The 14,564-nt window shown below is 43.0% G+C and overlaps 1 protein-coding gene across 2 annotated transcripts in view; it reads right to left on the bottom strand.

The window, feature by feature from the left end:
• Positions 1 to 9,424: 9,424 nt before the first annotated feature.
• The window catches only part of PCSK5 (proprotein convertase subtilisin/kexin type 5), a gene marked incomplete at both ends in the record, with an annotated part of 451,941 nt that continues 446,801 nt past the window's right edge, over positions 9,425 to 14,564 (bottom strand). For both annotated transcript variants that reach the window (XM_080819754.1, XM_080819755.1), the window contains 2 exons: positions 9,425 to 9,831; positions 13,956 to 14,142. In XM_080819754.1, coding sequence (XP_080675880.1) covers positions 9,425 to 9,831; positions 13,956 to 14,142 — 594 coding nt within the window. The remainder of the gene's footprint in view (positions 9,832 to 13,955; positions 14,143 to 14,564) is intronic.

The raw sequence follows: 14,564 nt of genomic DNA, 5'->3' as shown, positions 1-14,564 counted from the left end.
TCGAGGTCTGGAGTTCAAGTTTACCCACTCATGGTGAGGAATCAGAACTTCAGTAACTTGATTAAGATCCCACACAAGGAAGGGTCAGGGCTGGAATTCTATCCCAGGAATCTTGAACTCTCAAAGTCATGGTATTTCTGTTATGACAAATCGTCTTTATAAAAATGAATACAGAATGGTGAGTCTAATTGGGGCAAGATTTAAGAAAAAAGGGGGGGGCTTTCTACTTAGGAATAGTTTACAAATGGACAGGATGAGATGTAATTATTGAAACTGAGGTGAGGGCATAGTTTTGGGCGGCTGGCCCTGAGCCAAATCTGTGGACATTTGCGCAGCGTTCCCACTGAGGCTCGTTGGGTTCCTAAGAAAAGAACACGAGGGGGAAATGATCTGAAGAGAAGGTGGGGTCCCCCAAATATGGTGTCTGCTTGCCAGGTCTGCCCTGCCTCTCTGCTAACCCCCCGGGTTGCAGGAGGACTGATGGCCTTTAACACGTGTAGCTGAAATAGAGCTGCGAGTTCGAATTCGTGTGAGAAGTGCTTATCATTCTGTTCTACTTTTTATTATGTAATCTCAACACCCATCATGGGGCTCACACTCACCACCCAGAGATCAAGAGTGGCTCGTTCTACCGACTGAGCCAGCCAGGCGTCCCCACTGTGCTGGTCGTTTTAGAGAGGACAGGAAAGTTAGAGACTTAGTGCTCACTCTGAGACTGACAGACACTTTTTTTCTCCCAAACACCTCCCTCAGCTTTTCTCCCAAAAAAGCACGTAAAGGCATCAATTTGCTTTTTCTCATAATCTCTGTGTTCTAATGATTTTACTGTAGGTTTTTCCCCCCTGAATTATTGCATTGTTTGCACTGTCCCTCACTTTGTGGTTATTTGTATACATATTTGGGTTTTTTTTTTCACCTTAATATTAAACTCTTTGGGGGAAGATAATGTTTATTTGCATTCTACAGTTCAGCTTACATAATCCACATAGGTTTTTAATTTTAGAAATACACTTGAAATGGGAGTGTGTATAAACTTTTGTATCTTATTATTATATGTAACTATTAACTATTATAGCATATTTTGTGTAGTCTTTATAAACTTACTTTTAGAGTACTGTAAAGTAGTTTTAAATTATAAACAAAAGCGAAACTTTTTTGTAAATGCTTTGGTACTGTTTGTATTTCCTGGTAAGGACTTAGTGGATTCAAATAGAAAAAATACTGAAAAGACTCAACACAGTTTTTGCTAAACTGATTTCCAGAAGAGTTTTATGTAGGCAGAGTCGTAAAGTGGCCCCTCAAGATTTTCCACTCAAGGGGCGCCTGGGTGGCTCAGTCCTTAAGTGTCTGCCTTTGGCTCGGGTCATGATCCCAGGGTTCTGGGATTGAGCCCCATGTTGGGCTCCCTGCTCTGCGTGAAGCCTGCTTCTCCCTCTCCCACTCTCCCTGCTTATATTCTCTCTCTCTGTGTGTCAAATAAATAAAATCTTAAAAAAAAAAAAAAAGATTTCCCACTCAGATCCCTAGGACTGTGCATGTGGTGAGATCTCATGCCGATAATTATGCTGTATAATTATAATATTATATATACATAATAATATAAAAAATAATTATAATAAAGTCAAAGGGAGATTCTCCATGTGGGTCTAACCTAATCACACCAGCCTTTTAAAAGCAAAGAATTGGAGCACCTGGGTGGCTCAGTGGGTTAATAAGCCTTTGCCTTCGGCTCCTGTCATGTTCCTGGGGTCATGGGATCGAGCCCCACATCGGGCTCTCTGCTCAGCAGGGAGCCTGCTTCCCCCTTTCTCTTTGTGCCTGCCTCTCTGCCTATTTGTGATCTCTCTCTCTCTCTCTCTGTGTCAAATAAATAAAATCTTTAAAAAAAAAAAAAAAAGACAAAGAATTTTCTCCAGCCGAAAGCAAGAGAGAAAGTCAGAAGGAATCAAAGCGTGAGAATTCTGTGCATGGATGCTGGCTTCGAAAGAGGCTGGGGACCATGCACAAGCCCAGAGTGGCTTCCAGGAGCTGAGCGTGGTCCCTGGTCAGTAGCCAGAAAAGCGCAGACCTCTGACCTCCAGCCGAACACCTTGCAAAACGAGTTCTTCTCCAAAGCCTCCAGGCAAGAGGCTTGCATCTTGATTTTGCCCTTGTGAGACTGTAAGCTGAGAACCGAGTCAAGTCTACCTGGACTTCTGGGCTATAAAACTGTGAAATAGGGGCATCCGGATGGCTCTGTCGGTTAAGTATCTGCCTTCTGCTCGAGTCACACTTCCAGGGTCCTGAGATCGAGGCTGTATACGGCTCTGTGCTTAGCAGGGGGTCTGCTTCTCCCTCTCCCTCCCTCCCCCGCTTCATGCTGTCTTTCTCTGAAATTAGCAAAATCTTTAAAAAAAAAAAAGACTTAAATAATAAATGTGTATTATTTTAAGCTGCCGTATTTGTGGTAGTTGGTCATGCAGTAATACAAATGAGTACATTGGCTCACTCTGTCCCAAGTATTACACGAGGCCGTCCATGTGTACGACAGGTAGCAATGGACGGAACTCCAGAATCGTATGCTTAATTAAAAGTCTTTGCTAAAACATTATTTATTAGGTTTTTCTTTGACTGCTGGTGGAAACGAGCAAACAAGTCATTATTTTGTTGCTTCCTGATGGCATTGGAGTGGGGGAACTAATAGGGAAAAAAAGACAGGAATTTCTGATTAGGAGATTTGACAGCGAGATAAAGAAATCACAGAGGGAAAGATACTACCTAAAAAAAGTGGTGTGTTGAAGCTGACTTGTCTGGGCTTACAAAAGCCAGCTGTTTATTGTTCAGGAATCTTCTGAATCAGTTGTTAGACTTGGCAATTATTAAAACTTCAGTTATAAAACTAATAATTGAAGAAGCTGTATTAGACACACAAGTAACAGATACCCCCAACTCCTCACTTCCTAATCATGTTACATTTTCCTATCAGTTACACTCCTGATGCTGTTTTCGTCTCTCATGCCTCTCTGTATGGCAGAAATACCGTAAGGATTTGCTTCTTCACATTTCTTCCAGGCTCCACATCAAGCGACATCACATTCGACCTTGAAATTGGCCACAATGGGTGTATTTACACCACAGAAACTGGCAAATACATTTTCAGAACTGATGAGGTACCGTGAACTTTTTTTTTTTTTTTTTTTTTTTGAGACTTGCCCTGGGATAAGGTGGAGCCTTCTTCCTATAGGATGTGGACCCAAGATAATGAAAAATCTGTCTCTCTGAGGACAGGTCTGCAGTGAGAAGCAGCCAACACAGCAAAGGACAGAGGGGCAGTGGAGACTGTCCAGTACCTGAGGCCTGGGGCTGAGCTCATTGCCAGTAGTACCCGATCCCACCCTAGGCTTTTTGAATAAATGAGCCACCAATTTCCTTTGGTATTGAAGCCAGTTTGGGTTGACCCTTCTGTTATTTTTGACTGAAAGCAGCCTCAAGGATACAGCAGAATTTCTATCTGGTGAGGAATCCCCCTCCTAGCCAGGGAACAGGCTCCACTGATTACCATAACATAGAGAGGGGGGAATCCTCCCAACCTCCATCCTTGTTGGGCTCTGTCATTCTCATTGTTTTACAGACACATGTTTGCTCCACAGAATGGTTTCATTAGCCTTCTATCATTTCCCTGGCGCGGCTGGCATCAGCTCTTTTCAATGTACTCCTTTGTTAGAGTGGGAGACGTTCTTATTAGGTTATCTAACAGCCCCACTGGCCTGTTCTCTTCCTTGATAAGGGAAAACTTTCATTGTGGATAGCAAAGTCCCAGAAGATGAGTCATGAGTTTTCTAAACCCAACGAGGTAATCGATCTCATTACTCTTGATCCGATTTTTGCTTTCAAGCCTTCCTTACAGCTGAGTGTGGCCACAGGACCTAGTTCTGGTGTGTACTCTGAGCTCCAAAGGCCTGAACATATGCAATGATTTTTATACCAGGAATCACTGGATGAATATTTGCCTTTGTACCACTGGGTCTGTTGGTCACTAAGACAATAGAATAAACAAAATAGATGTCATTCCTTTTATCTTTCCTCATCTTTATGACTGGGTTTTTTACCTTTCCCACCCACCCCACCCCTGCCATTTTTTTTTTTTTTTTTGGCCTGTGTTGAGAGCAATGCAGGGTAGACATAGGTAGCTTTAAACGTGAAACCTCAAATACATCCTTAAATTTTGGTCATGTTTATTTATTACCAGATGTTGTTGATACGTGGTATCATCAGTTAGAATCAAAGCCTGTGCCGGTCACATTGACAGAATTCTTATGTGTCTCTCTGAAATGCGGTCTATTTACATGTATTACATTTTGGTGCAAAATGCTGACTATTGTTTATTTCTACTGATGGCATCTAAGCTTGGGTAAGACGCTGCAGTTTCTCTTTTCATGAACTCTGAAGCAGACCTCCTCAACTCTGAACAGATCTTGCAATGTCTCTTTCAGTGTCAAATGTATGCAGTAAGGACCTAAGTCTTTATCTTGAGGTTTAATGTGTTGACTTATATATAGTTAATGTGTACGATTACCTAACATAATCGCTTTCCTCCTTGATGCTCACAGCGCGCCTCTTGGTGAGATGATGCCTCTGAGCTGCGGGTTCTCCTTCATGCTTCCCTGGCATTACCCTCGGGTGAGTCATCGTTTCGGCAAATTCCATACAGTTAAAATGAATCTCCAAATGGGAGAGATCCAAGGATTGCTGACAGAGGCTAGGTCCGTTCTTCACTTACAAGCAGAGTGGTAGAGCAGAGAAAATAGGGACTGGGAAGTCCTCAACTCAGATTCCAGTTGGACCACTCCCAGACACACTGATGGCACCTTGAGTGTCCTTTGGAAAGGGGGATCGTATTACTGCTCTCTAGCCATTGTGCTGTAAAGATTAATTAAGATCAAATGAAAAAAGTGCCTATGACCGTGCCTGGCACATAGAAGGCATCAAAAATGATGGTTGTAGTGTTATGATTAATTATTTTCTCCCCAGCTAGATCACAAGTTCCTTAAGACCCAAGATCTGATGGGTTCCACTTGCTGGTGTTTCCCAGCATCTAGAACAATGCCGGGCACATGGTCAATTCTTTTTTTCTTTTTTAAAAGATTTTATTTATTTGACAGAGAGAGCACAAGCAGGGGGAGTGGCAGGCAGAGGGAGAGGGAGAATCAGGCTCCCCACTGAGCAGAGAGCCTGATGCGGGATTCAATCCAATGACCCTGGGGTCATGACCAGAGCCGAAGGCAGACACTTAACCAGCTGAGCCACCCAGGTACCCCACGGTCGATTCTTAATATATACTTGGTAAATTAATCTTATCACTACTATCATCATGAAAGTCAGACCAGCTACTTATTAACTCCAGTGAATATTTTTAGGGAGATCTTCTACATTCTCTTTTTCAAATCAAGTCAAAGCATACATCTCCCCCTTGAAACATTCCCCCACAGCCTCTAATTTGCAGTTACCTTGTACTCCTCCTGCTTAACCGACACCACCTCTCCTCCCCCCCTTCCCACTTAACCCTGCCCTCAATACCATCATCAATGTCCAGTTGTTTCATATATGTGAGTCCTGTCTTCCTAAAACTCAACTCCACCAAGAGCTCCTGATTGCTTACTGAGTTCTGGGCACTGTGCCAGGTTCTAGAAAGGAAATGGTAGCTTCCTCACAGAATCGAGTAGTAGATACTGATACATGATGTGAAAAACTGTACACACGGAGCATCTAGGTGGCAGAGAGGTGAGACTGTGATTCATTTTCAAGGTGGTCAGGGGAGACCTCCCAAGGGAGGTTTTAAGAAGGGAACAAGGAGGATTGGAAAGTTTCCAATTGGTCAAGGTGAGGGAAAAATATGCTAAGAAGAGTGAACCATGTGTTCCCAAGGACAGGAGGTGCCAGAATGTTGTCCTGGGGAAACTCAGAAGCAATTCAGGACAGATGGGGAATCTGGGAAATAAGGAGGGGTGGGCACTGGTTGGTGAGAGAGCAGTGGCTGTCTTGCAATGTTTTGAATGTCAAAGTCAGCGTGAATGGTGGGGAGCTCTGGATGCAATGGCTGGGTGGACCAGAGATCTGGTGGATCTTTGCTAAAGGGATGGGGGTAAATTGGGAGAAAAAAAAGACTGAAGTTCAGCAAAATTCAGGAGGAAGCAGGAAGGGTCCAGATGAGAGAGACTGGGGACCTAACTGAGTCAGTGATGGTGGGGCTGACAGATGGTTTGGACTGCTCTTCAGGAAGAAGTTTCGTGACAGCTATGACTAGCTCCAGTCATCGGAGGTAGATGGATAAAAAGGAAAAACAGCACTCTTAACAAACAGCATTGTTGGGGCGCCTGGGTGGCTCAGTGGGTTAAAGCCTCTGCCTTCGGCTCAGGTCATGATCGCAGGGTCCTGGGATGGAGCCCCACATTGGGCTCTCTGCTCAGCGGGGAGCCTGCTTCCTCCTCTCTCTCTGCCTGCCTCTCTGCCTACTTGTGATCTCTGTCTGTCAAATAAATAAATAAATAAAATCTTTAAAACAAACAAATAAACAAACAGCATTGTTTTGTGTCTCTTACTTGGTAAATCATAATACCAGGGCCACAATAGGCTCAGAAATAGGCTGTGAATAAGCCAGTCCCCATCACATTTATCTGGTCTTGATTTAATTTTGGGTCCAATTTTAAAATTGCTGTCTATGAACTGGAACTTTCCAAGCCCTTGCTCAGCCTCTTGGTGCATTTCCAGTCTATAAGGATCCTTTCAATATTTCCAAGGTATTTGCAAACAGAAAACCAAAAAAGTGACCTTGTTTTCCAACCACATATTTATCTTTTAGACAGTTGTTAGCATAGTGTTCAAAAGAAGCCCGAGGATAAGGTGGCATGACCAAGAACAAGGAAGGAAAGGTGTCAAACTGTACCAACATACAGCACAGGCCTTTTTTGGGGGCTCACACAAGGTAACAACACAATTTTTCTTGGTATTCAAGGTCATCTCAACCTCAGTTAATCTTTAACTGTGTATCATAAACACAGATTTTTCTTGGAAAACCATTTCCAGCCTATACAAAGAAATGTACAACTCAGTCTATCAGGAATTCAGAATTACCAGGGAAGAAAACCAACACAGAACGAACAAAATTACTCTTGCTTAGTCTACACTCTGTAATTACACGGGAAGGGATAAAGAAGTCTCCTATTGATATGATGGCTATCCTACATCCATTTTTATTTCCTAAGAATCAAAAAGGGCACTATCAGAACTTCAGATGATAGATTTGGAAGGGATGATTTTAAATGATCAAAACTGTTGGAAGCATATCATGTGTGTATAAATACACATGGGCTCTTAAGGATTTTTTTTTAAGATGAGGTCAGCAGTCTGTAGTCTGTTGGCCAGTTTGGCCCATTGCCTGATTTTGAACTTCCCCGAGCTAAGAATGCTTTTACCTTTTTAAGTTCTGGAAGAAAAAAGAAATCGAAAGAAGAACAATATTTCATGATATGTGGAAATTGCCTTAAATCCAAATTTCAGCACCCATAAATAAAGTTTAATTGGAATGTGGCCCACTTAATTGTTCTGGATTGGCTGCATTAGTGCCGTATGGCTGAGTTGATCGTTGTGCAAAGCCTTAAGTATTTACTATCTGGCCCTTTCCGGAGAAAAGTTTGCCAACCTTTGTTTTAAGAGCACTCCCCTAAGAAACATGGAGGCCTTCAGTACTCGGAAGGCTTCTTCACAGAGATTTCCTGTGTCAGTGATACATTATGTTAAAAGAAAAGAAAAATGCATGAATTTAGTAAAGATAATATAGCTGCCATATCATGAAATAAAATAATAACCACTCTTTTATACTATATTTAGGTTACTTCTTATTTTATGCCAGTATAGCATATCTATTAAGAATATGCCCATCAGGGTCATTCTTTTTGCTGGAATCCCGATTAGCTTTCTGTGACCTTGGGCTATTTACTTAACCTCTCAAAAGTCTTAGGTTTCCTATAAAAACAGGGTAATAACAGTACCAACCCCATGAAGTCCTGATACTAAGTGGAATGACTTTTTTCTTAAAGGAATTAGCTCGATACCTATAGGAGGTATGTGACAAATTTTTTTATGAGTAGCATTGTCGTCTGAAAATGTCATTTTTTTTTCATGATCCCCTCCCAGCACTGCCTGTAACTTCTGCTTGGACAAGAAAATCCGCAAAACTTGGCTTATGTAATTTCACATGGTAAGACCCCCTCTCTCTCTGTTACTATTGGTAGAAAATGGCCCAGTGCACAAATCCGAGCCTGTTCTCGGCAGGAGAGTGGACCAAGGAGAGCCTGGGATGTCTAGAAATGGATCTTAGCGGTAGAGAGTGCTAGAAGGTTGGGATAACACTTGCGAGCAGGGCATGGGGATTTTCCATGTTAGAATCCTTTCCAACTTTTTCTACCGTGAGTTCTCAGGTCCATGACAGGCTGTCAATGAAAGCTAAAAAGTTGTTTGTTTGTTTGTTTGTTTGTTTTTCCAGAGTGGATGCAGTTCTTGTCATTTTACCCCACTTTATGTTAGGTTGACTCTACCATTTTTCTCTATTACTTGATGTCTTAGTGGGTGTTTCCCACCACAGAAGCTCCTAGAAAACTATGAGGGTGTAATGCTGCAATTCTTGGAAATGTAATGATTTCTGTCCTGCTGGCTTGCTGCTACCTATGTTCTGCCTGAACTTCCTCATCCCTAGAACAGACTGGCTGTGGATTCCTGCAGAAGAACCAGAGCCCAGGGAGCACAGGGCTCCTTGGCTCTGACGTTGGCTCCCTTTTCTTTCCTCATCTCCAAGTAGGTTGGGAACCCCCTTAGCACAGATAGTATCATCTTCTCCTCAGGGGCAGTCTGGAGGGGAGTGATAAATGGCAGGAGGAGGAGGACCCTCTTTAGATGACCCAAAAAGAACCAAACTTTGCCTAAAGATGAGACTAACAGGGGAGGAAAATTCCCTGAGACAAACAACTCTCTTGTCCTCCCATCCCCCATCCCCCACATCATTTACAGAAATACCAGAATCCCAGAAGGCAGCAAATATCTCCACAGTATAGCTGAGAAACAGAATTCCTAGAGGTCCACTTTTTTTTTTTAATCTCATGAAATGTACAAATCTCACTTTTTTTTTTACTTCCTGTATTTTGATTTATTATTTTGAGGGAAATCTCTCTGAATTTTATCCTTGTTCCTCAGTTGTGGTTAATTGAGTTTAGCCACTCAAAAGAAGAACAAATTATTTCAACATTCTTACATACTCTAGTTGGACTCATGGTTAAGCGACAAAGACAAACACCCACACATCAGCCCACTGTGTGGGGATAAAACCCCCAAACTATAACACTCACATGCATGCCTGTGAGTGGAATGGGGCAGGACTGGGGGGGGCTCTTGTCTACTGGTAGGAGTAACTCTCATCATCGTATTCCAACTCATCCTCATCATCATCATCTAGAAGCCCATACTTAAATTTCCGGTAAACAGTGCCATCTTGGCCCATGTAGACGATATCATCATCATCATCCTCATCATAGTCCCGGTCCCTGTACTCAATCACCTGATCCTCTTCAAAGCTGGTGTTTTCACGATGGCTGCTCTTATAGGAAACATAGGACTTGCTAGGGTTGGCCAGCTTCTCATAGCCGGCCTTCGCCACTGGCTGGACTCGGCCCCGCGATTTCCTCCAGACGATCACAGCTGCCCCGAGCAGAAGCACCAGCATAATGGAGGAGGTGATGAGCAGGGCTGTCTTTGTATGTTGACCGGCAGGCCCGATGTCACTTGCTTGAAGGATACACTCCTCTGTTGGAAGAAGACCCCAGACCAAGAGCAGAGCGGGGAAGCGTGGGAGAGAAGAAAAGCAATGAGGAAAACTAGTTTCCGAAGTAAAAAAGCTTTGCTTTATCTTTGAAAACTAAAATGGCAGAATCATTACCTCTGATTTTCCTAGAGGGCACAACACTACAGAATTGTACCATGTACCTCCTGAGAGTCCCTGTTTGTGTCTGACGATTCCAACAAACCCTTCTAGGCTGAAGATCAGTTTGAGACATAGAGTCCCCTCACACCTCATGAGTCAGTAGCCAGGTATCCAACCTGACCAATCCATTTTTCTACTTCCTTCTTAATCAAATACTCCATCTTGGGCCGTGCTTTAGTTACTGCTAAAAGCTCTATTTTTTGCTTCAACTCTGACTTTCTCTAAGACTGATTCCTTTCCTCAGGTACCCTTTAACCTGGTCCAACATTCAAGGGCAGAGAAGATTATAAAACCATTGACTTTTTCTTTAAGTAGTCTCTGCGCCTAGTGTGGGGCTCAAACTCACAACCCTAAGATCAAGAGTCACTCATTCTACCTGACTGAGCCAGCCAGGTGCCCCCAAACCATTGACTTCTACGGTTGTGAGGGGTCTTAGAAATTAATTAGGTCAGACTTCTGGAGAAGATGGTGGAGTATCCCATCTAGACAACACCCACATCAGTGTTTAAGTAACCCAGGAAATGACCTGAAGGCTGGCAGGACAGACTCTCCACAGCTAAATGTAGAGAAAAGGCAAATCAGCTGGAGAACAGGGTTTGTTTTGTTATTTATTATTATTAATTTTTTAAGTAGGTGCCATGTGCCCAGTGTGGAAATCAACATGGGGCTTGAACTCATGACCCTGAGATCAAGACCTGAGCTGATTATCAAGATTCTGACGCTCAACCAACTGAGTCACACAGGGGCCCCTGGAGATTTGTTTTAAATACCAAGTTGACTTACTCTGGTCAATCAGTAGAACTCAATGCGATGATACAAAAAAAAAAAAAAAAAAGAAATTAATTAGGTCAGTCCGTTGCTTGACTGTTGAGGAAACTGAGGCCCACAGAGAGGACATGAATTATTGCCTGTCAGAGGTAAAAGCTTGTCTGTGGAGCAATTAAAATTTGAACCCAGGAATCCAAATTGCATGCTAGGGACCGGAGACGTTCGGGCATACACTCTGACAACTGTGTTTTTGGGGTCATGCATTCTGTAGCCCTAATCTGATAGGAAGAGCCATAACTTCTCTAAATTCTGACAACCAAGTTGAGGGATAGGGGACTCTTGTATCATAATGACGATTTCTAAAGTTGAGAGCCCTGCCCCCTGTTGTCCCCCTGTCGTTCATCCACCAGTGAGAGAGAGTATGAGAGCACCAGGGAAAAAACTAGCAGGCTCTGTTGGATGTACAAGTTGAAATACAGGGTAAGTTTTCTGTAAGTGGTTTTTGAACCACCAGGGTCTGCCCCCAGGATTCTTTTATGAGATTCTAGGTGTATTATATATACTAGCTTAATGGATGTAATTCTGCTGCCAATTAATTGAGGGGCCATTATTTTTGCTTATTACGTACTGGCCAATTAGGTCTGATTCACCACCACTGTGTATTTCCCTCTCTTTTTGCTAGTGATAAATAAGTTGCCTGTTTTATCCAAACTTTCATCCTCGTGGGATTTTTCCCATCAAACAGAATTTCCTCTTCTACATAATAGCACTATCATAATTGTTTTTGACATTAACAATATCAGCACAGAATTTTTCCCTGGAGGAAATATTAAAGCACCAGAGGGATGGATAAGCAATCTGTGGGTGGTACTTGGAGATAAATATGGCCTAGGGCGGGAGAGTCAATAAAAGATATTTTGAAACTGTTTCAGGTACTAGGGTGCCATATGCAATCCTGTCTTTCTTTTCTCCAGGCTTAGGTCTACAGAGTCAGGGTCAGCCTCCGTGATCTGGTTTCTTTGAAGGAGCAGAGTGTATCCGTAAAAAAAATGAGCAGGTAATCAAGAGTATTTAGACTTTTGTAGCGTTGTCCCAGGGGGATCTTCAAGTGCCACAGAAGGCCCAGGAAGGCTGACTAAATTGCTGTTAGTTGGAACAGTCTTGGAGAAACTCTGCATCCAATGTGCACACACTTCTGGTTTCATTTAAAGCCACTGATGTAATGAGGGTTATTACTCTTAGCTGACATAATGTGGATATTAGGCAATCAGACCCTGACGGTGGTTACGTATGAGGGGCTGGAGAGACCAGGTGTTTGTGGGGGTAGGAAAGCTAAAAGAAGGAAATAATTTGTTTTTGGAAAGATGATTTTAGAATTTAATTGAAAAAGCTAACAAAAAATTAAAAAAAAAAAGGCCAGTAGCAGTTATGGGTCCGAGCTTTACTTCGCTTATGCACGGACAGGCTCACGTAAATATGGTGTCTTTTTGTCAGGCCTGGATACATCTGAACCCCAAGGAAATGATCTGCTTCTGGACTAGAGAATATATTTTAAGAAGAAAAATATATAATATATAATAAACATATAAATACAAATATTTTACACACACACACACACACACACACACACACACACACACACACATTTATTTATTTATTTAAGAAGGAATCTCTCCATTTGGGATCTTTCTGAGTCTGTGGCCGGTGAAGCCCAAGTACCCATATACATATGGATGGGGTTGGGGGAAGGAAGCAGTTGAAGGCCTGGGAATTGGTAAAAGGCATTTTGTTTCTTTTTAGCCTCTGATGAATGTTCATTTTGTTTTATTTTATTTTATTTTTTTCTAAGATTTTATTTATTTATTTGTCAGAAAGCACACACAAGCAGGCAGAGTGGCAGGCAGAGGAGGAGAGAGAAGCAGGCTCCCCGCAGAGCAATGAACCCAATGCGGGACCCAATCCCAGGACCCCAGGATCAAGGCCTGAGCCAAAGGCAGTGACCCAACTGACTGAGCCACCCAGGCATCCCGAATGTTCATTTTAAAATGCTTTAAATCTCGTGCTCACTTCGGCAGCACATATACTAAAATGCTTTAAATCTCTAAGGGGAGCCCTAGACTTGGGCTAACTTCCATAGAATGAGTCTATAGCAGAATCAAGGTAACACTGACATCAGCTTTTTTGATAGTTGATTCTTTTCCTTTTTTTTTTTTTTTCCAGGAGAGAATAATAAAAAAGAAGATAGTAAGTTTATAAAGAGGAGATTCTAGGGGCACCTGGGTGGCTCAGTCGGTTAAGGGTCTGACTCTTTGTTTCAACTCGGGTCATCATCTCAGGGTCGTAAGACTGAGCTCTGAGTCTGGTTCCACACTCAGTGGGGAGTCTGCTTGAGATTTTCCCTCTCCCTTTCCCCTCACTCATGTGCCCATGTGTGTGCGTGCGTGCTCTCTCTCTTCTGTAGAATAAAATATTTTTTAAAAGATGAGATTCTAGACCAACTTGAGTTATCTTAGAGGCAGCCCAGTAGTGGAAAGAATGCAGGCTTTGCAGTCTGAACGACCTACAGTCTAACTCCAGATAAGCCCTTAACGTTGTTGTGGACTTGAACATACTAATCAAACCCTTTGAATCTTAGTGGTCTCGTCCGCAAAAGGGGATTAATAATTCCTACTTATAGGGGTGCCTGCCTGGCTCAGTAGATAGAGCGTGAGACTCTTGGGGTCATGAGTTAGAGCTGCAGGTTGGGTGTAGAGATTCCTTTAAAAAAAATCTACTTAGAGGCACTTGGATGGCTTAGTTGGTTAAGTGGCTGACTCTTGATTTCAGCTCAGATCATGACCTCTGGGTCTTTGGATCAAGCCCCGAGTTGGGTTCCACACTCAGCAGGCAGTCTGCTTGAAGATTCTGTCTCTCCCTCTCCTTCTGTCCCTCCCCCGACTTGTGCTCTCACACTCTCTTTCTGAAATATATAAATGTTTTAAAAAAATTAAAATTAAAAGGATCTACTTCTATGAGTTGTTGGACAGAAAGTTTTAGGGACAGTGAGCACATAGCAGGCACTCAATAAAAAGATCGCTCTATTTGTTCTCCAGAACTTTCTATCCTCTCTCCCCTGTGCTCTCATCCCCTTCTGGAGTCTAGGCCCTTCCTCTGCAGGCTGCTCTTCCTCTCGGCTCACCTGTGGTGTTCCGGCAGTCACAGCAGTCCTGGGCGTTAGAGGAATCAGACCCATTACAGCAGTGTAGGCAACGGCCGTCATCCACAAACAGCACCAGGTTGGCGGGGCACACCGTACAGTTCTTAGTGCCAGGTCCCTTGCATTCCACGCAGCTCTCATCACATTTTTCACAGTTAAACTTCTCCCCCTGGTAAGAACAATCGGGAGAGTCTTTTTGAGTGTGGAGAAATCAACAAGGCACTGGAGTTCCCAGGTGGGAGTTCCATCTTGTCTCCATGAGGAAGGGAGGCATGTGGGGGACAGAAGAAAGACAGCTTGTTCTGGGTCCACTTCCACGGTTTAAGTTGAAAGGCCCACCTGGCTGCACTTGGGGGAAACCACTGCTGGGTCTCTGCATCTGAGATCCTCTGGTAACAACAGTGGGAGAACACGCTTCTAGAACCGCTCAACTTACAGAACAGACAGCTCATGTGCTGTACCTGGTCAAGGACAAGTTGTGTCTGGCTCATTATGAAATGGACCTTGCCCTTTATAAAATTTTCAGTTCATTGCCCACATTTCAAAATCGGGTTTTTCACTTCTAAATCAGTTCCTAGTTTCTCTTTAAAA

The sequence above is a fragment of the Martes martes genome (genome assembly GCF_963455335.1).
Source record: "Martes martes genome assembly, chromosome: 12".
NCBI lineage: Eukaryota > Metazoa > Chordata > Mammalia > Carnivora > Mustelidae > Martes > Martes martes.
This window is presented reverse-complemented; position numbering and strand designations above follow the sequence as displayed.